The 26,159-nt window shown below is 34.7% G+C and overlaps 3 protein-coding genes across 3 annotated transcripts; all 3 read left to right on the top strand.

Moving 5' to 3' along the window:
* The first annotated feature begins 8,528 nt into the window (after positions 1 to 8,528).
* LOC143612815 (DNA-directed RNA polymerase II subunit RPB2-like) lies at positions 8,529 to 16,181 on the top strand. Its single transcript, XM_077086714.1, has 23 exons — positions 8,529 to 8,774; positions 10,904 to 11,125; positions 11,204 to 11,494; positions 11,594 to 11,791; positions 11,876 to 11,940; positions 12,083 to 12,169; positions 12,276 to 12,396; positions 12,487 to 12,531; positions 12,614 to 12,751; positions 12,861 to 12,933; positions 13,064 to 13,140; positions 13,218 to 13,325; positions 13,416 to 13,532; positions 13,616 to 13,771; positions 13,875 to 13,979; positions 14,058 to 14,183; positions 14,257 to 14,334; positions 14,422 to 14,517; positions 14,602 to 14,717; positions 14,811 to 14,880; positions 14,968 to 15,021; positions 15,103 to 15,546; positions 15,639 to 16,181. Exons 1-23 carry the CDS (start codon positions 8,535 to 8,537, stop codon positions 16,179 to 16,181), a joined length of 3,570 nt encoding a protein of 1,189 aa, XP_076942829.1. The 5' UTR covers positions 8,529 to 8,534.
* Positions 16,182 to 17,334: 1,153 nt separating this feature from the next.
* LOC143610948 (transcription factor SRM1-like) lies at positions 17,335 to 18,262 on the top strand. The gene is made up of 2 exons (XM_077085289.1): positions 17,335 to 17,618; positions 18,076 to 18,262. The coding sequence occupies exons 1-2, from the start codon at positions 17,335 to 17,337 to the stop codon at positions 18,260 to 18,262; spliced, it is 471 nt and encodes a 156-aa protein (XP_076941404.1).
* A 1,573-nt stretch (positions 18,263 to 19,835) lies between these two features.
* On the top strand, positions 19,836 to 25,050 carry LOC143610937 (uncharacterized). Its single transcript, XM_077085280.1, has 9 exons — positions 19,836 to 20,010; positions 22,354 to 22,485; positions 22,749 to 22,853; positions 23,701 to 23,805; positions 23,887 to 24,012; positions 24,125 to 24,217; positions 24,334 to 24,441; positions 24,530 to 24,639; positions 24,903 to 25,050. Exons 1-9 carry the CDS (start codon positions 19,836 to 19,838, stop codon positions 24,978 to 24,980), a joined length of 1,032 nt encoding a protein of 343 aa, XP_076941395.1. The 3' UTR covers positions 24,981 to 25,050.
* Positions 25,051 to 26,159: the final 1,109 nt, after the last annotated feature.

Raw genomic sequence — 26,159 nt, 5'->3', positions numbered from 1 at the left:
TTCGTACTATACCTACTAAGGTATGGGTGGAACAGACAAATTGACCAGAGCAGCCCATGAACCAATCACAGGGTGACGGCTCACCGACTACAATACGAGGAGGAGCACCCTCTAGTACTGTTTGTCACTATTAGCCGCTGCCTACTCACCAACCCTTACGATGGGACGTGCGCAGCCTACAGTTGGTGGAACAGTGCGTAGCCGGCAGTAAAGGAACAATATACAGCCGACCTTTACTGTTGGCCGTAGCCTATCCACCAACCAGCATGGCCTGTGCGTAGTCCACTGTTGGTGGAACAGGAATACTATTCAGCCGGCTGTACCTTCTAGGAAACCTACCTTCGGCTATAAATACTCCAACACCTTGGAATGGTAAGGACAGCATCTGATATCTCAATCTTATCTAGCAATCTCTTAATATACACTTATATTCAGAGCAATCTAGTCTGATTCTCACGCCGGAGGGTGGTCACAATGAGGACCCCCCCCCCTTCTCAGTGACGAGCTTACGGTGTCTGTTTTGCAGGTCCCTTGAAGAACAACCTTCTCTGCTGGACCTCATCCTCGTGGGAAACATTACTTAAACCCCAGATTATCTATAATCTGCCCAGGGTTCACTTAGTGTTTCTTCACTATGTTTACTTGATTTAAAATGTGCTTATTCAACTCTCAACGGTGAAACAGTTAAATGTCACTTTTCAAAAATATATGTAAATTGAGTAAAAATTAGTTACTTTCACCTAATGTTACTCACATGTTTATTTTTCATTTTTTTTACATAATATATCAAATTATCAATTGACATAAAAACATATTAAATCAAATTAAATCTTAAATATATATAAACGAAACATCTCTAGATTTTTTTAAGTCACCAGATTATTTTATTTGTAAATGAAGGCTTCTTAATTTCTCATGCATTTGACCCGAATTCATGGGTATGAGTCTCATCAAACCCAGATAGCTCTTAAACGAGTTATAACATCTCATTATAATAAAAAATAATCTCATCAAATATTTGATATGAAAATCCTATAAAATAGGGATATACTAAAAATTAATATTCGATTTTTTAGAAAAATATATTATTTATAATTAAGAAACAATTTTATAGTAAAAAAAAGCGGGTCATGGGTCTCACCAAACCCAGATAACTTTTAAACCGGGTTATAACATCTTATTTATTTGTGAAACCCCTTCATCATCAAATTCCAAATATATTATTAACTTCCTTACAATAAATAAAATTAAAATCCTAAAAAATATATAAATATTATAAATGAATAATGTAAAACAACCCTGCAATACGGGGTATAAAAGCTAGTTGATCTAATATAAATGGGTTCACCTAATTAATTAATTTGTGTTCTTATTGAACTAATAGTGTTACTAGGATGTGTAATCGTATAAACGATAACATGAGAGAAAAGAAAGAAAACAGAGAAGAGAGAAATGTTATTGCTCTGGAATCAAAACTTACATACAAATGAAATCAAACAACCTATATATATAACTACATATGCGCCGCATATGTTGAGCAAACATATGCGTCGCGTATGTCAATCATATGCGCTCACAGGATGACGGTAAAAGAGTATTTTTTATTATAAGGTAATAGAGTTGTTTTTTATTTTTTTTAGCGTGGTTTTTTATTTGGAAGAAGCATGATACTTAGTTTGATTATAAGGTAAAAGAGTATTTATTTTAATTAATCAACTAAGAATAAAATAAACACAAGGTAAACCACAATATATGAAAATAAAATAAGATCAAAGATAAATGCAAGTATTTTCGCCTTTTCGGTGTTTAAAGTGAATATTAATTAGTCTATTTTGCGTTCACTCGTTAGTCCTCGACAAAAAGTTTGTCATCACAAAACAACACATGTACATGTACCATTGGAACGCGTTAGGGTATAGTGATCAAAACATTGTTATATGATCCAACATACATACGAATAAGTTAAACGTCTTGTTGGTCTCGATACACAATGGTTTTTTTTTTGTTCATGTTTATGTGTGTCTATGGATAACACGATGACAATAAATCAGCTTTTTTGATAAGTTTTACTATTCTGATACTCAAACTGATTATAAAATCATAACTCATACTCGTTGGGTACTTGGTATGTTTTTCGTAACAAAATAAGTAAATAACCCTTTAAATTTAGGAAAATTGGAAATAAATAATCCCACCTTTTGTGTATTGGCCGATAATAATCTCACCTTTAAAAATCACTAGCAATGGTCACCTTTTAACTATTTTTGTCTCACTGATCCTCCGTTAAAAAATACTTAGGTCGTTATGTTTTTTCCCTAGTTTCAAACCGATGTTTTAGGGCTTTTGATTGGAAGAACGATACGAGTCGACCGATATAAAACTTATCTTGAAATGGTGATCCAAACGACAAAACAATGTTTCAATTCGGGTGCTTGAATTTCCAATTAACAAAAATCAAGCCATTTGAATCACCGTTTCGAAATAAGTTTTACATCAGTCGACTTATATCGTTCTTCCGATCAAAAGCCCTAAAACATCGGTTTGAAACTAGGGAAAAAACATAATGACGTTAAGTATTTTTTAACGGAGGACCAGTGAGACAAAAATAGTTAAAAGGTGGGACCATTGCTAGTGATTTTTAAAGATGAGATTATTAGCGGCCGATATAAAAAAGGCGGGATTATTTATTTCCAATTTTCCTTAAATTTATAATTATTTATCCAAATTCTATACGACTGAAACACCAGATAACAAAAATACGACTTTTCGGTTTTAACTTTTCCATAAAAAATGTGTTGCCCTTCATCAAACATGCATGTAACACTCAATAAGCATGGTACAAAACAATAGCTAAACGTATGATAATGGTTTAAGTCTTAAGAATGAATACTATACAAGTATAACTATATATATTGTATAGCACATAACCAAATTCATTGCATTAGAAAAGGATACAATTCTTGCATTCTCACTTTCTACTGTCTATTCGTTCTTAGGTTTTAGTATACCACGAACATCGTGTTGCTTTGTTTTCGAAATCTGTTGTTGGAATCCCTCAATTTCATTTCTAATGCTCAAATAAAACTAATAAGTTTGAATTACGAAATATGACTTGGTTTTAGTTTATTCTCAATGTATAAAAATTAATGTTTAAGGTAGATATGTGCAAATCGGGTTTTATAAACCGGTCTGGGTGGGTCAACTATTGGTCAAAACCAGGTTGAAATGAAACGGAACTGATGGAAAACCGGCTTGGTGACAAGATTGTTCAGCACTATCAAACCGGTTTGATTTGGGTTGGAACCGGAAGGAAAAATGGTTTTTTTTTTTCATGTTTTATCGTATCGGGTTGGGTCCAAACCGGTTTAAAGTAATGTGACGACGAAATGTGGTTTGGTTTATACTCTCAAGTCTCGAGTGCCCGAGTACAGACGGGCTTTGTTGAATTTGGCCCTGCAGCAACCAAACGGCCTGCATTGGCCCATGGCTATAGGTTTCTCACTTATGAGTTATGAAGCTTACCAGTTAGTAGTTTATTATCTTAAGATATTAAAATTTATATGGATTTAGATTTTTCATCTTTAGCTTAATATTGTCAACTATATTAACATTATATAACTAAATCTTTGATGTTTATTTTACGCTCATAAAAAGCCATGCGAGACAACTTTTATCTGTTTTATTCTTTCAAGTTTTATGTCAAACTCACCATTTTGAACCATTTTGAGCGTTGATGTTTATCTTAGCTTCATTTTAAACACAATTTAGCCACCGACAAAACTCCCATCAAGAATAACAAAAACCGTTATTTACCAACTAGACAACTCATATATGCATACAATTAGTTGTGTTTAAAGTACGTGAATTATTTTCAACTATATTTTTCTACTTGTTTTGTTTTAAAGCTACGAAAGTTATTTAGTACATTAACTACGAATAAAAAATGTTGAAGAATACATAGTTTGATGTTTTAAGATTAACTGGTCAAGTAATTTCTATTTACACTTTAATTTTGTTTATGTTATATGTTATCAGTTTAACGCATGGGTCGGGTGAGACATAGATGAGTCTCTTATGAGACATAGTGAAGTGTTCTAATGCTTTTAACACATGATGTTATGTTATATGTCACATCCCGTCCAAAGGCGGCGGAACATGCCGAGGTGTAATGATTGTCCATAAGCACATGACACTAATTAAAGTGACAGTATTTAATAAACTCATTTCATTTCACAACATCGAAAATGTCACATAACAATTATCCAAAAAAATAACCATAAACAAGATATCACAAAATATGGCAAATTGATATTGTTCATTTTTACTAATATCCTAAGGTCTTTGATGTCGTTTTCTTCACAATCATAAATCAACCAAGATGCAAACTTGCAACATTTCATAAAATAAAGTTTGTCAACACAAAGATCGGTGAGCAATTCATAAGTTTAATCATATTAGTATATAATAAAGATAGCCACAAAACTTGCATACGAAACGATAAATAAAAGTGGTAATTTGGATAAATAGATATCGCTAGACACATTAGCGACACCTAGCTATAAGGGGATGCCAAATAGTCTAGGATTTTATAGTTATCGTTAACGACACCTTGCTATAAGGGGATGCCAAATAGTCTAGGATTTTATAGTTCCATCAACCAAAAGCGATAAACACATAGGCATATAAGCATAGAACACCAAATCGAACAATTATTTAGGTAAAGTATACAACTACGTTTGTGGTTTAAGATTCAAATATAAAGCATTTTGTTGAATAAGTATGAAATGTCACCCCCAAAATAAAAGATGGAAAATGGGGTATGAAGTACTCACCTTCAAGTAGTAAACTTGAAAGATGATAATTTGGAGATTTGTCGGAACGACGAGTTTAACGCACAATGCCTAAAAAGAAAAGAAGTCTTGAATTTAGAAAGGTTGTCTTGAAGGTCTTTAAACAAAATAAATGTTGAGAAATGTAAATAATTAAAGTTCAAGGTTTAAAATGTGACTATTTAAGAATTTATAATAATAACCCTTTAAAAATGTAAGTTTGCTCGAAACCGGGTTAAAGTATCTAACCTTAATATTTACTCAACCTATGTTAAGTAATAAGGTGGGTAAAATGCAAGAATGCAAATCCCTTTGGAATAAAGATACTAAAACGGGGGTTTTTTTTTATCGAGTGTTCGGGTTGTCGGTTCGGGTCTTGATAATTGGTCAAACCCAAAGTCAACTTTCCAAAATATCGAATGTTATGAGATAACTCAATAAAATTTAATAAGACTTAACCAAGTATGTAGTTCCATTGTTTTAGAACTAACAACGCACGTTAAGCGAGTGTTCGGTTTTGTCGGTCAAAACTTTGTTATGAGATCAAGTTGGATCCAACATTTCCAAGTACTTAAGAAAATATTTAAGAATCAATTTGTAACTATTTTTAAAGAAATATACAAGTCTTGATGGCTAAAAAAAAACACATTTGTGTGTCTTAAGCGAGCAAGAATCGGTTTGGTTCGGTTTCCATCTTACAACAAGTTCATAGATGGTTTCCACATGTCCAAACACTAAATAACTTGTATAATAATGTACAAATAAAAAAATACCAAAAGTTAACAATAAAGTCTTTAAACAAAAGTTCGGTTTTCGGTTCGGATCGTGTTTCGGGTTAAGACCGAGGTAAGATTCTACAAACCCATAACCATAGAATTTGTAAAAATGATTTTAGAAACTTAGATCTAACACTAAGTATGTTTAAACAAACAAAACTAGTAACAAAGTTCGGTTTACGGTTTAGAGCTATTTACGGTTAAACCGAAGCATAGACTCTTAAAAACCCATAACCATGGAACTTGTAAACATGACCAACAAACTAAAATAAGCAAGATTAATATGTATAAACAAGTTATATAGATGTATATATATCAAAGACACGAAGTCCTCCATGAAGCCTTGCCTTATGGGGTCCGAAACCTCACCGACCGGAATCAGAGAAGTAACTACCAAAGGTAAACAAGGGGTGTATATTATATATATGTTGCACAACCATAAACAAGTATTAATAAGGCTACATAAACTAATTAAGATGAAAGACCAACATCCTTCAAGAACACTTAAGAAGATAACCTTAAATCTTTGATGTTTGAGAGAGTTTTTTTTTTTTTTTTTTTTGAGTTGTAGCAAGGGAAAATGAAGAGGAAAGGTGGTGTATATATAGGGTAATGTTGGTGGTCAAATATGGGTGTGAGACACAAGAGTTTTCATGCAAAATGGTTCAAGACAAAAACACAAAACAAAAAAAAAAAAAAATAATAATAAATAAATAAAAATAAAAATAGGATGTTTTCAAGACCCAACAAGTGTGAAACAATATTGTAACATAAATCCATCATTTTGATTATAACATAAGCTTCGGTTTACAAATCGGGTCGGTTTACATAATAAACAAATACAAAAATGAATACAAACAAGACCCGAAATTGACGAATGTCACATTATAAGATGTTAAAAGAGAAATAAAAGATTTATGCAACAAAAGTCTACTTTTATTTTAACCAGGATGTTCACAAGTCGAGTTAGGGTGGTTTCGAGCTCGAGCTCGAGCTCGAAATTAAGCGAGGCAGCTTAAGTAGACTCTAGCTCGATTTTGAAGTTAAACGAGCCTAAGACCGAGCCATGACCAGATTCGAGCTTAGGTCGATTTTGGTTTGGTTACAAAAATGATCAAATTCAGCTCAGGTTGTTTTAAATCAAGTGTTTTTTAGCTAGTTTTATTCGAGTGAGCCATGAGCCGCGAGCTTTTTGAACAGCCCGAATTTAAACTATAACTCATTTAGAAACACCGACCTTTTTGCATGAATATCATCCTGATTTCAGGGTTAGATGTTTTGACCAAGATCTTTGGCTGCCAAAGGAGTTGCCCGCACTAAAGACTAACATTGTATTTGAAGTCATTTATTTGACACGTTTCATGTTAATTTCTAAACGTGTTTTATATTCAGATGTCATAAAAATAGACACCATCTTATTACTCTTCAAAGTCATGCAATTATCAGAGTCTTACAAACCCAGCACAATGTTCAAGTCTAACTAACAACAAGTTTCAAATTTATATGTTAAGCAGTCCAACCCAAACACAACTCACATACTTATTCACATTGTTGTAAAAATCCCAACTAAGTGCCGATTAATCGATAGTTCACACACCACTGTTTAATTTTGAGCTAGTCGGCCAATTGATTCGTCAATGGTCAAACCCGGAAAAATTCAGGATTAATCAAACTTAGTCGGCTTTTTTTAACAAGGTTTTGGCCAAAATCTACGATTTAATTTCCGGCCAAACTTTCATAAACATGTGTTTTATTAAGATTATAGACAAATAAATGCTGGAGATTTATAAACACGTGCTATATTAAGATTTCGTAAAAGATATACATCATCTCATTACTTTTCAAAGCCATGTAATTACCATACTTTACCGACCCAACGCAACATGCAAGTCTAGCTAACAACATGTTTCAAATTTACATGCTAACTTTCCCAACACGAACACGTCTTACGTGCTTATTCATACTCTACCGTAGTAACACTCCGGCTGTAACTAGTACCGATTCGATACCATATTGGTATCGGTACCGAACCAAACATTTTAGTATCGGTGCAAAAAATCTGCGGTTTTTGACACTAGTATTTTCGGTAAAGCTCATCTCATAGCTCGCTCAATGAAAGCTCAAATAAATATAGCTAAAAAAAAACTTGATTTCAAACGACCTCAACCAAGCTGACTCATTTTTGTAACCAAGCCAAAGTTCGGCTTGTTGTCTCGATTTTAAGCTCGTTTAACTACGAGCTCATGCTCGAGTTGAGCCGAGCTGCATCGTTTAATTTCAAGATCGAGCTCGAACTCACCCCGACTTCGGCTCGACTCGTTTACAACCTTATAGTTGTAACTCGTAAACAACGTTGTAAAAATAGCTAGTAGCTAGTCGGACGATCGGGTGAGGACTAACGATTAATCGGGATTAATCGGACCATACTTTAATGAATAAACTTTCAGTTTTAAACACACACACACACATTTTTACATTTAATTTTCAGTTTTATACATATACAAACACATTTTAGCCGGAATTGACTGAAACCTCTGACTTCTTGGCTAGAATCTAGACGGATAACGTTGATTTTGACCGAAAATCACCGATTTTGACCAGAACCTCATCAGAGAAATCCGATTAAGTCCGATTAATCTTGATTTTGACCAGATTTGACCGTTGATCGATTAGCCCAAAATTAATTAATAAAATAGAAGCCAACGATTAACCAGAGTAATCAGTACACAGTCAAGATTTTTGCAACACCGGTGTGCTAGTAACTCGTAAAAACTAGAATATCCATTTTACAAATCTACCCTCGTACCGCCCCTCTCAATAAACCCCAATTATTTATACCCAGCCGTCTACACACACCTCTTACTTCTAACAAACAAATACTGGATTTGATATTTTGATCTACAGTTAGGGTTTCTAAATCAATCAATCAATGGATCTGGAAGAAGAGTACGATCAAGGATATGACGATGACGAAGAAGACATAACACAAGAGGATGCGTGGGCGGTTATCAGTTCGTACTTCGAAGAGAAAGGCCTCGTTCGTCAACAGCTCGATTCGTTCGATGAGTTTATTCAGAATACTATGCAGGAGATCGTTGACGAGTCTGCGGATATCGAGATTCGGCCTGAGTCGCAGCATAATCCCGGTCACCAGCCAGATTTTGCAGAGGTTTGTGGTTAGTTAGGGTTTTGAGTTCAGTAATTGGAATTAGTAGTGGTATAGTTGTAATTGACACGTGGCAGTGTTTGCTTATTTTTATTATTATTGTTATTGTTATTATGTACTAGTGATTATTTTAGGTTTTAACACTCGTCTGTAAAGGAACTAAATGAACATGAACACTAATTAACAAATGTTCGCGTGTGGTCGTTTAAAACCTGGACTACAGTTCACGAACGTAAACAAACATAAACGAACACAAATGAACATAATTAACCAGCATAATCCCGGCCACCAGCCGGATTTTGCAAAGGTTTGTGATTAGTTAGGGCTTTGAGTTTAGTAATTGGAATTAGTAGTGGTTTAACTGTAATTGACACGTGGCAGTGTTTGCTTATTATTATTATTATTATTATTATTGTTATTGTTATTCACTAGTGATGATTTTAGAGTTTAACAGTGGTCTGTAATGGAACTGAATGAACATGAACTGATGAACATGAACTCTTAACATATAATCGGTTTGCGTGTGGTCGTATAAACCTGGACTAATAGTTCACGAACGTAAGCAAACATAAAAGAACACAAATGAACATAATTAACCAGCATAATCCAGGCCATCAGCTGGATTTTGCAGAGGTTTGTGGTTAGTTAGGGTTTTGAGTTCAGTAATTGGAATTAGTAGTGGTATAGTTGTAATTGACACGTGGCAGTGTTTGCTTATTTTTATTATTGACTATTGATGGTTTTTAGGGTTTAACAGTGGTCTGTAAAGGAACTGAATGAACATGACCTGATGAACATGAACTCTAACATATAATCTGTTTGCGTGTGGTCGTATAAACCTCGACTAATAGTTCACGAACGTAAGCATACATAAAAGAACACAAATGAACATAATTAACCAGCATAATCCCGGCCACCAGCCGGATTTTGCAGAGGTTTGTGGTTAGTTAAGGTTTTGAGTTCAGTAATTGGAATTAGTAGTGGTATAGTTGTAATTGACACGTGGCAGTGTTTGCTTATTGTTATTATTATTATTATTCACTAGTGATGATTTTAGGGTCTGTAAAGGAACTGAATGAACATGAGTGCATAATGTGCGCATCATGTGATGAGCACATAGTACGATGCAATCTTATGCGTGAAGCGACACCTTATGCTGTTGACAAGTATTTAAACATATTGGATCGTCGATTTCAATGAGTTTTTTAAATCTGATTGAACAAATTTGACTATTGATTGAGCGTTGAGTTTGAGTATTTGACCAAACCAGTCCATTTAATTGAACAAGTCTAACCCAAGATGATAAAATATAATATATTTTAGTGTTTAGAAGTAAACAAGTTCAAAAACTATTAAATTTTGTAGTACTTTTTTAATAAGCCTTGCACTGTGATGTGCATGCTCTGCACATTGTGCATCACACATCGGCTTTTTGGATCAAAACGCACTGGTTGCCATATCACTTTTTAAAACCAAGGTCACCATTGATCCCCTTGTCCCCAAAACCATCAATATGAGTCTTAAACTTTCCACACTAAAATTTTGGATTCAAAACACTTTCGGAGGTGTTTATGATCAGTCAAATCCATTGTTGACCAATTCTCACAAAATTCATAATTCGGGTCTCGTTTTAAAAATTGGTGGATTTTGTTGTTGACTAAAATTGCAAATAAAAAAAGGGGCATGGATCAAACACAAATAACTTTTATCATGAGAAGTGTACAAATAACTAGCGTAATTATGTTAACACTAGAGTAATTATTATTACACTATAACTTCTGAACTAGAGTAAGGGTAATTATTATTACACTATAACTTCTGAACTAGAGTAATTATTATTACACTATTATTTTTTATAACATAAGTACTCTAGTTCAAAAATGTTATTACTCTAGTTATTTGTATGTTTAGTACGCTAATTTTATTTGTAACGGATCCTACCCCATAAAAAAACTACAAATTAACTAGTTCTTGGATTCATCCAAGGCACTTGCAATGATGATTATAATCAGTTAGTAATGTTCGAAACTCACTTTCCATCAGAAAACCCTAAATCGTGAATATGGAACATCAAATTCTCTGTAGTTATCAGATTTAACATGTTATGACTTATGTGTTTGATTCTCTTGCAGACTATCTATAAAATTAGCTTTGGTCAGATTTATCTGAGTAAACCGATGATGACTGAATCAGATGGTGAAACCGCCACATTGTTTCCAAAGGCAGCAAGACTGAGAAACCTAACATATTCTGCACCGTTATATGTTGATGTAACAAAGCGGGCTATAAAGAAAGGGCATGATGGTGAAGAAGTCACAGAAACTCAGGATTTTGCTAAAGTTTTCATTGGAAAGGTACTTAAAAAGTGAAATAATTTGTATTTTACAGTGCCAATGTGGATTTAGCTAACCATCTTTTATCACACATTTCAGGTTCCTATAATGCTACGGTCTAGCTACTGTACACTATTTCAGAATTCTGAAAAGGATTTGACCGAGCTTGGAGAGTGCCCTTATGATCAAGGTGGATATTTTATAATAAATGGAAGTGAAAAAGTGCTAATTGCTCAAGAGAAAATGAGCACCAATCATGTTTATGTATTTAAAAAGAGACAACCGAACAAATATGCTTATGTGGCAGAAGTTCGCTCAATGGCAGAATCTCAGAACAGACCACCTAGTACCATGTTTGTCCGGATGCTTTCTCGGGCTAGTGCCAAAGGGGTATGATAATATGATACATTAATCCGACATAATATCTTTGATTAGTCGATATATTTTAGGCAGTATTATCTTTTTATTCTTTGTATTCTGCAATTGCAGGGCTCTTCAGGTCAATATATTCGGGCTACACTTCCATACATTCGAACTGAGATTCCTATTATTGTTGTGTTTCGAGCACTGGGATTTGTTGCTGATAAAGATATATTAGAACACATTTGTTATGATTTTGCTGATACTCAAATGATGGAGTTGCTGCGGCCTTCATTAGAAGAAGCATTTGTTATACAAAATCAGCAAGTACACTTTTGCTTCTTTTATTTGTGTAAACAGTTTCCTGATGGTCATGCATAATAGTTATGATGTTTCTTTCTCTAATTGCAGGTAGCATTGGATTACATTGGTAAAAGAGGTGCTACTGTTGGTGTCACAAAAGAGAAGAGAATTAAGTATGTACTTTGTTAATAGTGTCTTAGGTAAATTAAGTATGTTTCTTGTTCATAATGTCATAGGTAATGAGGTTCTCATAAGTATCATATGTATTACGTATATATGTGTATGTATGTGTGTTGTAACCTTTTTAATTCCCAGGTATGCCCGTGATATTCTTCAAAAAGAAATGCTTCCTCATGTGGGAGTTGAAGAGTACTGTGAAACAAAAAAAGCTTACTACTTTGGGTAATCTTATTCGTTTTCATACGTGCTAGCCTTTGGCATCATCTGTTATCACTCTTTTTTTTGTTTGTAGTTGTAACACTAATTGATGTTTCTTTACTCTCATCAGATATATTATTCATCGTCTTTTGTTATGTGCTCTTGGTCGGAGGGCTGAGGATGATAGGGATCATTATGGCAATAAGAGGCTTGATCTTGCTGGTCCTTTGCTAGGTGGCTTATTTAGAATGGTGGGTTTTATTTATTTATTTATTTATTTTTACTTTAACACTTAATAAATATTAGTATTTATCAGGTTGTTGTCTCTTGTATAAATGCAGCTCTTTAGAAAGTTAACAAGAGATGTAAGAGGATATGTCCAAAAGGTAATTACAAATTCAAAATTTTTAAATGCATATTGATATCACTTCATACTTTATATCATAATCTTGTTATGTCAATTTGCAGTGTGTGGACAATGGGAAAGATGTTAATCTGCAATTTGCAATCAAAGCAAAAACAATTACCAGTGGCCTTAAATACTCCCTTGCTACTGGAAATTGGGGACAAGCGAATGCAGCCGGAACAAGGGCTGGTGTTTCACAGGTCTAGTTGTTCGCGTAGCCTTTTGTTATTATTACTTTAATGCCATTCAAGGAGACGCCGGTTGGTTAAATTTCTTTTCTATCAAATTTATTATTTATGAAACTTGCAGGTGTTGAATCGTTTGACATACGCATCTACTCTGTCACATTTAAGAAGATTAAACTCTCCAATTGGGCGTGAAGGTGAGTTTTTTTTTAATATATTTTATTTGGATTTTTGATAATCTGGATAGATTGCTACCTTTTGTGTTCCTTTCTTGCTCGATATTAGTTTCGCTTAGGGTTCTAATTTAGTTTTGATACATGCAAACAGGAAAATTGGCAAAACCAAGACAGCTGCACAACTCACAATGGGGAATGATGTGCCCTGCAGAAACCCCTGAAGGACAGGTCAGTATACATATATCTATATGTATGCATATGTATTTGTTATATGTATAAGCAATCTTATCTGGTTGTTATTATAGGCATGTGGGCTGGTGAAAAACCTTGCTTTGATGGTTTACATTACTGTCGGGTCAGCCGCATACCCAATTCTTGAATTTTTGGAAGAATGGGGTACAGAAAATTTTGAGGTAAACATCACTAAGTCTTTTCAAATTATTATTTATGTTCCCATCTTTTTCTCCCTTTTTATATTTGTTACACTATAACTTCTGTTTTAGGAAATTTCTCCTGCTGTCATCCCACAAGCTACAAAAATCTTTGTGAATGGTTTGTGGGTGGGAATCCATCGTGATCCCGAAATGTTGGTTAAGACTCTGAAGAGATTAAGAAGACGAGTGAGCATTTATATTAATAATGTTATCAGTTATCACTCATAGGAAAGCTAAATCTTTGATATTTATCATTTTAAACTTTTCAGGTTGATGTGAACACTGAAGTTGGAGTTGTTCGTGATATTCGTTTGAAAGAACTTCGAATCTACACCGATTATGGTCGTTGCAGTCGCCCACTTTTCATTGTTGAGAAGCAAAGACTTTTAATAAAAAAGAAAGACATCCAAAAGTTGCAACTGAGGGTATAATCACTAACTTCTTTTTTGTAGTTCATAGAGTTATAGTTTCCTGTCTTATAAAGTTATAACTTGATTTTATAGTTAGTAACTTTATGTTTTTTTACAGGAAACCCCTGAAGATGGTGGCTGGCATGATCTTGTTTCAAATGGATTCATTGAGTATATTGATACAGAAGAAGAAGAGACTACTATGATTTCCATGACCATCAATGCAAGTTTATGAATTAAAAATGGACTTACCGATTAGTTTTATTTGTTCAATAATTGTATATTTTTTTAATTTATGAAGGATCTTGTAAGCGCGAGGCTAAATCCAGAGGAGTCTTATTCAGGCACCTATACTCATTGTGAAATTCATCCATCATTGATTTTGGGTGTTTGTGCATCCATCATACCATTTCCCGACCACAATCAGGTAAGTGTTTACATCAAAACTATAATTTATTTTGCACAATGATATTTATTTTTATTATGTTTTGTGTAAACAGTCCCCACGTAATACATATCAGTCAGCCATGGGTAAACAAGCTATGGGGATTTATGTCACCAACTTCCAATTTCGTATGGTATGTAACAACTAACAAAATTTTTCTTTTTACAAAAATATGTCATGTTATTTTCTTACTGTTTTGTTGCAATCATGTTTGTTTTAGGATACACTGGCGTATGTTCTCTACTATCCTCAAAAACCACTTGTGACTACTCGAGCAATGGAGCACTTGCATTTCAGACAACTTCCAGCTGGCATTGTAAGTATATTATATTTATATAAGATGCATTATTCTTTTATTATTATAATCGTCCCTTGAGGTTCTATTATTTGATTTTTTTAGAACGCAATTGTGGCGATTTCCTGTTACTCTGGATATAACCAAGAAGATTCGGTTATTATGAACCAATCTTCAATCGATCGTGGTTTCTTCAGATCACTTTTCTTCCGTTCATACAGGTGCTGTCAGTCGGCCCATTTGACTTTTTTGTTTTCTAAATGTTTTTGGTCTCTTAATAATGATTAATTAATGCATGTATATCTTTTATACAGGGACGAAGAAAAGAAGATGGGGACACTTGTGAAAGAAGATTTTGGTCGTCCCGATAGAGCTAATACCATGGTAACCATCATTTTTTTGCCACCTGTTACTGATGTGCCTGTTTTGCCACGTAAACTGTATTTTTTACTTTTTCTTCTTTCTTTACAGGGTATGAGGCACGGTTCATATGATAAATTGGATGACGATGGTCTAGCTCCTCCTGTGAGTGCTCATTTTTATTTATAGTAGATGCAAAATTCTTTCTTAATATATTTGTTTCTTTATAATACGTTTAACTTTTAGGGAACACGAGTTGGAGGTGAAGATGTGATAATTGGAAAAACAACACCCATCGCTCAGGACGATGCGCAAGGTCAAGCCTCGCGTTACACTCGTCGTGATCACAGCACGAGCTTACGTCATAGTGAAAATGGAATGGTTGATCAGGTACTGTTGACTACCAATGCTGACGGGTTAAGGTTTGTGAAAGTGCGGGTTCGATCCGTAAGAATCCCCCAAATTGGAGATAAGTTTAGTAGTAGACATGGTCAAAAAGGAACCGTGGGTATGACTTACACGCAAGAGGACATGCCGTGGACCGTTGAAGGCATCACCCCTGATATTATAGTCAACCCGCATGCTATCCCGTCCCGTATGACCATCGGTCAACTCATCGAGTGTATTATGGGGAAAGTCGCCGCTCATATGGGCAAAGAAGGAGACGCAACTCCCTTTACTGATGTTACTGTAAGTAATTGTATTCTTATTTTTTATTTTTATTTTTATTATTATGTTGACTGATTTATGAGATTCTGATTCAAAAATCAATGACGTGGCAGGTGGATAATATTAGTAGGGCGCTACACAAGTGTGGTTACCAGATGCGTGGGTTCGAGACGATGTACAACGGTCACACGGGCCGTCGGCTTCCGGCTATAATATTTTTAGGGCCAACTTACTACCAAAGATTAAAGCATATGGTGGACGACAAGATCCATTCACGTGGGCGCGGTCCGGTTCAGATCCTGACTCGACAGCCGGCCGAGGGACGGTCACGTGACGGTGGGCTTAGGTTCGGTGAGATGGAACGCGACTGCATGATTGCTCATGGCGCTGCTCACTTTCTAAAAGAACGACTGTTTGACCAGAGCGATGCGTACCGGGTCCATGTTTGCGAGCGGTGTGGGTTGATCGCAGTTGCTAATCTCAAAAAGAATTCTTTCGAGTGCCGAGGGTGCAAGAACAAGACGGATATTGTTCAGGTGCATATCCCGTACGCGTGTAAACTGTTGTTCCAAGAACTTATGTCCATGGCGATTGCGCCGAGAATGCTTACTAAAGATATTAAACAAGCAAAAGACAGCAAGAAGAAAGGTGCTTAAGGCTACACTTACAGAAGTAACTTTATATTTGTGGAATTTAAGTTTTATTTGAGTTGCAACTTTTACTCTTGCTTTGTTATGTATTAATAATTAAAATGATATAATCGTTAATGCTTAAGTTGGTTTGTAGGAAAATATTATTTGGATGTATTTTTGCTTGATAATATGAATTTTCTTGGTTTAGTAATGGGTTGTATTAAATATAAATTGTGAAAAAATAATTATGGTGTGAAACGATCGAAATGGTTTTATGATTTACTTGTTAAGGAGTTGTTTTAACTAGCAAGAAAAAAAAAATAAAAACAATTTCATTGAATTAAAATAAAATTAAAAATGTGTGATTGGAGATGGACTCAACCTTTGTTAAAGGTCTGGCGAACGTGGTTTTGGCGTCCTGTTAATACACACATAGTGTAGTGGTGTTTGGGTTGTTAAAGTGTGACATGCATGCCATTAGCGCTCCCACCCTCCTCTCCTCTGCTACGTATAGTCGTCTAAGCTATAGGGAGGTTTTCGTCTCTAAGGCTTTTAATTTCTATTCATTTATTTACTTGTTTTTGTTTTTTACGCTTTTATCTAAAATTTTAACATTATAGGTACATTAATAAGCCTAAATAAATGTAATTTTTTTGTTCGTATTTGCTGTTATAAGAATTTGTTGCTTATTTTGATTTTTGTTGTTCTTATTAGGTTTTTTTTTTAACATTGTTTATGTAGTTTGGTATTGTGGACTGTTATCGTTTCCTATGTTTTTGTGATTGGTAGATTAGTATTGTTTCTTACGTTCTCATATTAAGATTTATTTTGTAGATCGGCAATCCCCTCGAAACCAGTTCTTGAATAACATAATAAGTTGGGTATATGTATATCCAATTAATGAGTCGAAATTAATTCCATATGAATATTCCCCTAATACATATCACATTTTTGGATATAAATCAAAATACAATTTATTACATAATTAAATAGTTAAATTCTATCATTTAAAAATATTTAAAAATAGAAGTTTAAAATTTTCTTATTTTACAGTATGGAATTAGATAACAACGCCAATGCATCTAATTGTTTAGTATAAATTAATAAAGTAAATACTTATCATCAAAGAAAACTTAACAATATTTTGTTGTAAAAGTTTTGGATCATTGAACACAACATGCACAACCAGCAGAACAATGCATTGGCGAACGAATCGAACGAGTTGGAAGAGATGGCTAGCATGATCATTCCAAGGACCGTCAACGAGGTGAAAGCGTTATATGAGGCGTTGGTGCTTGAGGCACGTAAATTTAAGACGGGTTCGGTTAAGTTGCATGATTATCCTAAAGATGATAATTATATCGGAGTGGAATCGGAGGGTGTGAATTCGGATTCTGGGTCGGATCAATCCAAGGAAAAGAAGAGGAAGAAAGCGAATTCGTGGACTATAGATGAACATGAGTAAGTTAACTCCTTTTATTGTATTGTATTGTATTGTTTGTAATTTTTGCATTGGCAATGTTCTTTTATTTAATAATAATTAGTTTCTTAAAAAGTCAACAATGGAGTGATGGTTAAGTCTTGGGATATTTGAGGTCCGAGACTCAACGGAGTTTTCCCAATGGTGGGTTATCCTTGATGGTGTTTCTGGGTTTTTAGTTAGACATGGAACGCTAAAATCAGTATGTGTGATTGACATCTATTCTCAAAAAGACTCACTCGGGTATTGGGGTAGTTCCAAATGTTGATAAAAAAAGTTAACCCATTAATTCTTGATGTATATGAACACGAGTAAGTTAACAATTTTTATTGGTGTATTGTTTGTAATTACTATTAGCGTAGTTAACTTTTCTTTTATTTAATATTATATAGTTTGTTAAAAAGTCAACCCATTGATAAATTTGGTTAATGTTTACAGGAAGTTTTTGAGCGGGCTGGAAAAATATGGAAAAGGTGACTGGCGAAGCATCTCAAGACTTTCGGTGCTTACGAGGACGCCGAACCAGGTGGCTAGCCATGCTCAGAAGTATTTCCTCAAGCAGGAACAAGAAAGTGCTGCTACTACTGCTACTGCTATTAATAATAATAATAAAAGGAAGGCGTAGCATTAATGACATCACCACAGTGAGACCGGCTGCTCCTGCGGTGGTGCACGCACAGGTGATGTCATCACCACCACCGGCCTCTAGTTTTTATGATAACAAAGGTGAAGGAGTAGCAGCAGCAGAAGCAACAACATTGTCATCACATTATTTAAGTGATGAACAATATTACTATGAAGGCGGCCAAGAAGGAGCATTGCCCCCGCTACCTGATAGTACTTTCTATATCGGCCAAGGAGGAGAAACACCACCGTCGTTCTCTAGTTTCTATGAAGGCCATGGGTATGATTTTAGTTTTAATGATAGCCCCTGACGAGACAAATATTTGGATTGGTTCATTTTAGTTTGCGTTTACTTCGAACTATTATTAACTCAAGCAACAATTGCGAATAGGTTTTGGATTTGGATTTGTGTTTGTTTACTCTATTGAAGAAACATGGTTTTCCGGTTTTGTTTAGCATGTCTTTTCATTTACCGGTTTGTTTTTCTTACTCCATGACTTGTTATGTTTATTCTAAAAACTGAATAATTGTCTAATCATGATTAACCACTTTAAAAGGAACCGCACGTATTAGTACTACTAGGATACAAGTCCTCGGTAGTAAAATACGTGTTTATATTTTTTTACTCTACGAATAATGATAATAATAATAATAAAAATAATGAAAAATGTATACTACCTATTCATTTAGTATGATCAAATTTTGGATATAAGCAGACCATTGTATTCATTGTTTTGTTGTCACATAGGTCATTGTATTCTATACTATGTTACTAAGTAATCATTCTTTTGATTTTTAAACGGCAGCAATCTTTAGTATGACTGGGTGGTCGCAGGTCGGCAATCTTTAGTTTCTCCCGAAGTACATAACCCATGGTTCCCGAGTCCTCCTAATCCCTGAAGAAACCTTCTCCGCTGATGCCAGTTGACACAGAGTCGCAACCATCTAGCGTAAAACAGGCAGGAAAAAACCCCATATGGCTCAGAGGCCTAGTTCTTGTATTGATATAACCAAGGCTGTAAATGGACCAAACCGAACCGGACGAGACGTTGTCAGCGTTCGTCTGTTTTAACGGACAAACGGACGATTCATGAACATTCCACAAAACGAAAATCCATGTCCGTACCCGTCCATCAAGGAATTGAGCTTGTCCTTGTCCGTTCGTTAATATTGTAAACAGACGTTAACGAACAAACGGACACCAATGGATCTTAATGGACAAATGAACGTACAGACACTAATGGACACTATTACGCTAATGAACAAACGAACAGCACCAACACTAATGATAATTAATGAATAAATATACATAAACGACTTTACTGGCCAAACGATCATAAACAATTACACATTAATTTCAAAAAGCATAATCATTATCAGACTTACCGGACGCTCATAACCACTATTGAAACGAACACGATCTCTGTCTATGTTCGTCCGTTAAACTTATCAAACGAAATATTTTTATTCATATCCGGTTCGTTTATTAAACAAACTAAACCAAACTGTAAGGTTTATTCACTCCCTGCAAATTACACACAGCAGCCTCAGTCTGAGTCGATTGGTACTCTGTAATGACAGACGAATACGACACCGTTTCACCGCATCAGTCTGAAGAACAACAACAATCTTCTAAGGAAATTGAAGACGACGATGACGTCAGCCACTTGCCGCCGTTGTTAGACATGATCGACTTCCCGCCGGCGTTAACGTTACCGCCTACTCCGCCTCTTCCTTGTTCTCCTGCTGGTTATAATTTTTATACTATATTATTTTAACCTAATTCCATTTGTTTCCGTACTGTTTTTGTTACTGATTTTAATAGTTAGTAGTTGATTCAGTTGTATCTGATTTTGAATTGATTGATTCAGTTGCACATTTATGCTTAATTGTAAACACCTAGGGTTGGTTAATGTTGACGAAGTTGAACTGTAATTCTAATGACCTTTTGCCTCTCTCTGTGTGTGCAAACATATATATATATATATATTATAGTGTGTGTGTGTGTGTGTGTGACATTCTTTTCAGAACCAGTGTTATGTTGAGAACTGCGAGAACCGCATACTTTTAGCTTATTTTAAGCTAGTTTCATTTTCGTACTTTTTTGTTACTGATTTAAATGCTTAATAATTATATTTGATTTGATTCGATTCGATTTCATGTTTATGCCTAATTGTAATTACCTAGGGTTGATTAATGCTGACGAAATTGAACTGTAATTCTAATGATCTTTTGTCTCTGTGTGTGTGTGTGCGTGACATTCATTTCAGAACCAGTTTTATGTTGAGAATTGCGAGAATCACGTAATTTTAGCTTATTTTAACCTAGTTTCATTTCCGCAATGTTTTTGTTACTGATTTAAATGCTTAATAATTGTATTTGATTCGATTCGATTTGCACATTTATGCCTAATAGCAAACACCTAGGGTTGGCTAATGTTGACGGAGTTGAACTGTAATTCTAATGACCTTTTGCCTCTGTGTGTGTGTGTGTGCATTATATATGTGTGTGTGCGTGACATTCTTTTCAGAACCGGTTTTATGTAGAGAACTGCGAGAACCGCATAATTTTAGCTTATTTTAACCTAATTTCATTTCCGTACTGTTTTTGTTACTGATTTAAATGCTTAATAATTATATTTGATTTGGATATGATTCAGTTTCATATTTATGCCTAGTTGTAGGGTTAATGGTGAGTAATTTTGAATTGAGCTTCAATAATCTGCTTTATTAGGATTCAGGGCAACTATCTAGTCTACCCATAGTTATCAAATGCGCTAGGCGCACTCAAGGCACATAGGCTTCGCTTGGGGCCTAGGTGTAAGGCGCAAAAAAAGCGAGGGTTTGAGGGGAAAAAAGCGCACTTGAATAAAAAATTAAAAATATATTATGTTTATGAAAATAAAACTATTCTTCAAATACAATAAACAAAAGCTATTATATAACATTTAATATCATCTAATTAGTACCAAAAGTTTTTGAATTGTCAAGATTCAAATGTAATTCCAAAACTTTAATAACAAAATGTAAATATAATGCCTTTGACCTCTCCTAGATCTAAGTTTCAATAGCACTCCTTGTATTTCTTTTGCTTGGCTTTTATCTTCTCATCTTCTTGGCATAGGCAATGCCGAAGCGCTCGCCTAGGAACTAGAAGCGCATTTATTGAGCCTCGCCTGAAAAATGGGCTTAGACGCAAGAAGCGAGGGCTTTTAATAACTTTTAATACACATATGTATTAAAAAAAGAATAGTGTGTACATTAGGGCTATTAATGAGCTAACCGAGGGCTTGTTCGTGTTGGCTCATTTACAAACTGAAATAGAAGATGACGATGGCGTCAGTCACTCGCCGCTGCTATTAGAAATGACGGACTTTTTAACGTTACCTCCTACTTTGCCTCTTCCTTGTTCATGTAGATGTTGATTTTAAATGATATTAACCTAATTTTATTTGTTTACTGTTTTTTTTGTTATTTAAATGTTTAAGATTTGTTGTGCCTGATTTGGAATTGATTGATTTAGTTTCACATTTATGTCTGATTGTAAACTCCTGTTTATGAAGCACTCGAAATATTATGGTTAATGCTGAGGATATTTGAATTTAGTTTCAATGAACTGTTTTATTAGGGAAACTATCTACCTGCATCTGTAATTTTAATGACTCTTGTCCTAGTAATTTGGAATCTGAACTCGTTTTGCTGAGAATGATTGTTACGTTACACACACAGGGACAGAATCATGAGAGAACTCAATATTCGTGAGAGAACTAGACAACTCCATACTGCATATATGCAGTATATACTGTATATATGCAGTATATATTGCATATATGCAACGCAATATATACTACTAGTCTACTACATATTGATGATTTAGTATATACTGCATATATGCAGTATGGAGTTGTCTAGTTCTCTCACGAAGAATGAGTGATCTCATGATCCAGTCCCTATATGTGTTTGTTTACATATGGCCATGATAGTATGTTACTGAGTATATGTGTGTGTGTGTGTGGATTTATATATGTATGTATGGTTTAGAATATTCTTTTGTGGTGTAAAAAACTAAGAACCGTTCACCTTTGAAGCTCAGATTTGGAAATGGAAGAACAAGACTCGGATGAAGATGATGGACCTCCGCCTGGATGGGATAACAGATATCAGCTAAAAGAACAACAAGCGGAACAGCTTGTAACACTTGCAGACACCTCGGCAGTTTCTTCAGGTAACTTCATTTTACATATTGCTTTCTTTTGTATTTTGGTTATGTGTTAAATAATGTAATTCACATGTCATATGTGATCTACAATAACATATAGAGCTTGTATATAATTATGATAAGTTTAGTGTTTCTAGTTTGATTTCGTTTTAAAAGATTGATTTAAGTGCAGTTTTGTTATCTACCCTTAGAATGTGTGAAACTTGTCAACAAAATGCTGTTTTTAGTTTGTTGTGGATTTTCAAATGGTCATTTTGTTTCTTCATCAGATATTCATATGCAGACGAAGGATGCACGAAAAGATGCACACAATGAAGAAGGTGAACCACTATCACAGGCACATTCTTGTCTACCATCAGAAGTGGCTCCATCAGGTGAATAAATTTGTCATAATTTTAGTACCTCAGATTCCGAAATCCAAACGGAACCACTAGCATAACCTTTTATTCTATATTCAATGTTCGTGAACTTATGTCTTATGAAAATGTATACAAGTTGAAGAAGACTCAGAAGATGATGGACCTCCACCAGGTTGGGATTCCAAATGTCAATCTGAACCCAAATTTAAAGAAACTCCTCAATCAGGTCATACTGAGAACTTTTTTATTTTTTTCGGTTTCGTTTTCGCCTTTTTTAAATATTAACTTATAAGTATATGATATTACATAATAATATTAGATATGAAAATGGAGGATGCACCACAAGATGCTCAGAATGCAGAAGGTCAACCAACAGCAGAGGCTCCAGCAGGTGATTCTTTTTTTTTCTTTTTTCTTTTGTCAATATTAGTATTATAAGTTTATAACCCTAATAAGTTCATGATATGCAAAATCTAATGTGATAATAGTAGATCTAGAAGATTCTGAAGATGAAGGACCTCCACCTGGACGGGATTCCAAATGTCAGCCCGAACCCATATTACAAAAAACTCCTCAATCAGGTTTTTTATTTATTTAATTTGGCTTCTTGGTTTTATTCGGTTTCTTATTTTACAAATTATTGTATTTGATTAGATTCTTCAGATATGAAAATGAAACAAGATGCCTCGAATGAAAATGGTCCCCAATTGCAATCACAATCTCATTCACAGTCATGTTCTAGCCCAGTACCGGAAGTAGCTCCATCAGGTGAATCTTTTTGTTATTGCTTTAATTTCTTTGACTTTCTTTTTGTTATTATTTTAATAATCGAGATTTATATGTGAGCACTCAGATATAAAAGTGGACGAACAAGACTCAGAAGACGATGGGCCTCCACCTGGATGGAACTCAAAGTGTCAGCCCGAACGCAATTTACAAGTGGCATGCCTAACTCCTCCTACATCAGGTCAATCAGTCATAGAATTATTTAAATTGATTAATTTTTCTTCTCATTTTCTCGACTTTGACCAACTTATTGACCTTTTAGACATTAAGAATGAGGAAGATAAACAACATGCGCTAGATAATGAAGGCTTCCCTCCAGGTTGGGGATCCACTCCTCAACAGCAACCGCACGTTCATTCAACCTTGCCATCCCCAATAGTCCAATCAGGCAAGTATTTTGAAAAATAAACACTTTTATTACTCATTACAGGGTGACATGTGGCTATGTTAAGGTGCAGGAACGGGTTATGAACCAAATAATACTGCCAAAATGATTGAAGAAAGCTTTCAACCACCTTCAAGGCAGCAGTCGATATATCCAACCAAACCACAAATATCATCTCCAAAGCCACCAATGACAATGAATAATCCTGGTTAGTGTAACATAATTACTTTCGTTGGTCTCTTTGGTGTCAAACAGCCTGTTTCTTTAGTTTTAGATCCAATAAGAATGGTTTTAATTGTGACGTAATATGTTAATTTCATGTAGAAATGGGACAAATGGTGTGTGGCTCTTGTCGCCATTTGCTTAGCTATCCAAAGGGTGCTCGATATGTCGAGTGTGCTTGTTGTTTGGAAGAGAATTATGTTCTCGAAGGTCCATTACACTCTTTCTACATAATAAATTTTTTTTTCTCTTTTTGTTTCTTATTTAATACCCTTTTGACATTAATGCCATATTGCAGAACATGAAGTTGGACAAGTTGTATGTGGTGGCTGTAATGTGCTGCTTATGTATCCTTATGGCGCACCAAAAGTAAGATGCGCGAATTGCAGAGCCGAAACAGAAATCGGGGTATGTTTATATCTTATTAGATGAACGTATGCATCTATGGTTGGTAAAAAGAATGAAAGTATCAAGTACGTCGTTTCCGTTAATTTTAAAGTACGCTAAGTTGTTTCTGGTAGTTTCCAAAGGATGTTATTACGAGTAAAAAGTGTGAAACCGGTTATTCTTTAAAAATACGCTTTAGACGACTTTTGACCTGTTTCGGCTGATTGTGATGTACCACAATAACCGTATATTAATTAATTAATTAATTCCATGTATGTGTGTAGGACCAAAATAGACGTCCATCACTCTTTGAACACAAAAGGTGGGCCAGGCAGCATTTGAGGCGTGTGCATGCGGGCTGAAATATGTGACCAATGCTAGGTTTGATATCATATAGTTCAAATGCTTCACCGTCACAATAAATATTGATTTTTGAAGCATTTTCTTAAATTAAAAACATGGACATTCATACATGCTGTAACACCTTATAGGTAATATGCTTAGTCACTTTTCGGTCATTTGCATGTTCTTGAAAATTATAATGCGAGGCTGGACGTTTTTATCAAACGAACGTGCATATAATTGCAAGTTTGCAACTGATCTGTTATTAGATCAAGGCTTATAAACGCTAGTCTAAACTCTATTTTTTATGATCTTACTTGTGTCGAGTAGTTTATTTGGTCACGTATTTTGACTGTAATAATAGGAGATATATGTTACTCTATATCTATAAGACTACAACAAATGCTACTCTTCACTGCTTATTCTGACTAATGTATCACTTGGTTAATGATAAATTTGACAAAATCATTAAAGTAGCTGTTTTTCTATATGCTTTTATTTCTTATTGAATCGATCTAAAGTCATGTGATATGCGATTCAAGTTGCGTACCCTCCTCCCACGTCCCTTGTGTTGCAGTTTGCTGACGTTGATTTCGTATGTATGGAATTTTTAGCTAAATTATAAAGATAATGATGCATAACTGGTTTGGGAGTAAAAAACTAAGAGCGCTGACATTGGAGTCTCTATCTTCTTCTCCATCTTTTAGTTTTAGAAAGTTATCGTATTTTTCTTAACTCTTATTTATCTGAACATCTATCTTTTTTTTTCTAAATAGCAATAATGAATCTTTATGTATAGAGATTGATTAAATTTTAATATTGTATATTAAGCAATTCAATTTATAGAAAGTATTTGGGAAAATTTCTAAAATAGTCATGTTGATTTGGTTTCCATTTCTAGCCATGGTTTCGAAAAAATTCCCCAAATAAACACTCAAAAACCATTGAACCGAGGAATCTTGGCCTGTCGCCGACGGTTTGCATCTGCCATCCGACGAAACTTGAGGGCCAGTAAGATTGCGCCATCTGTACATACATTTTGCTAACCGACAAAACTTTTCTGTCAACTGACGAAATACTAAACAGTAGGACCGACAAAATAGTGGTCATTTTGGGGACTTTTTGGAAATCATAGGTAGAAATGGAAAGCACATAATCAGCATGGTTATTATGGGAATTTTCCATAAGTATTTCGGTTT

Source organism: Bidens hawaiensis, unplaced genomic scaffold (genome assembly GCF_021521415.1).
Source record: "Bidens hawaiensis isolate Kalapana, Puna unplaced genomic scaffold, B.hawaiensis_p1.1 tig00002236_1, whole genome shotgun sequence".
Lineage (NCBI taxonomy): Eukaryota > Viridiplantae > Streptophyta > Magnoliopsida > Asterales > Asteraceae > Bidens > Bidens hawaiensis.
The sequence above is the reverse complement of the archived record's forward strand: the minus strand, read 5'-3'. Positions and strand labels throughout refer to the sequence as shown.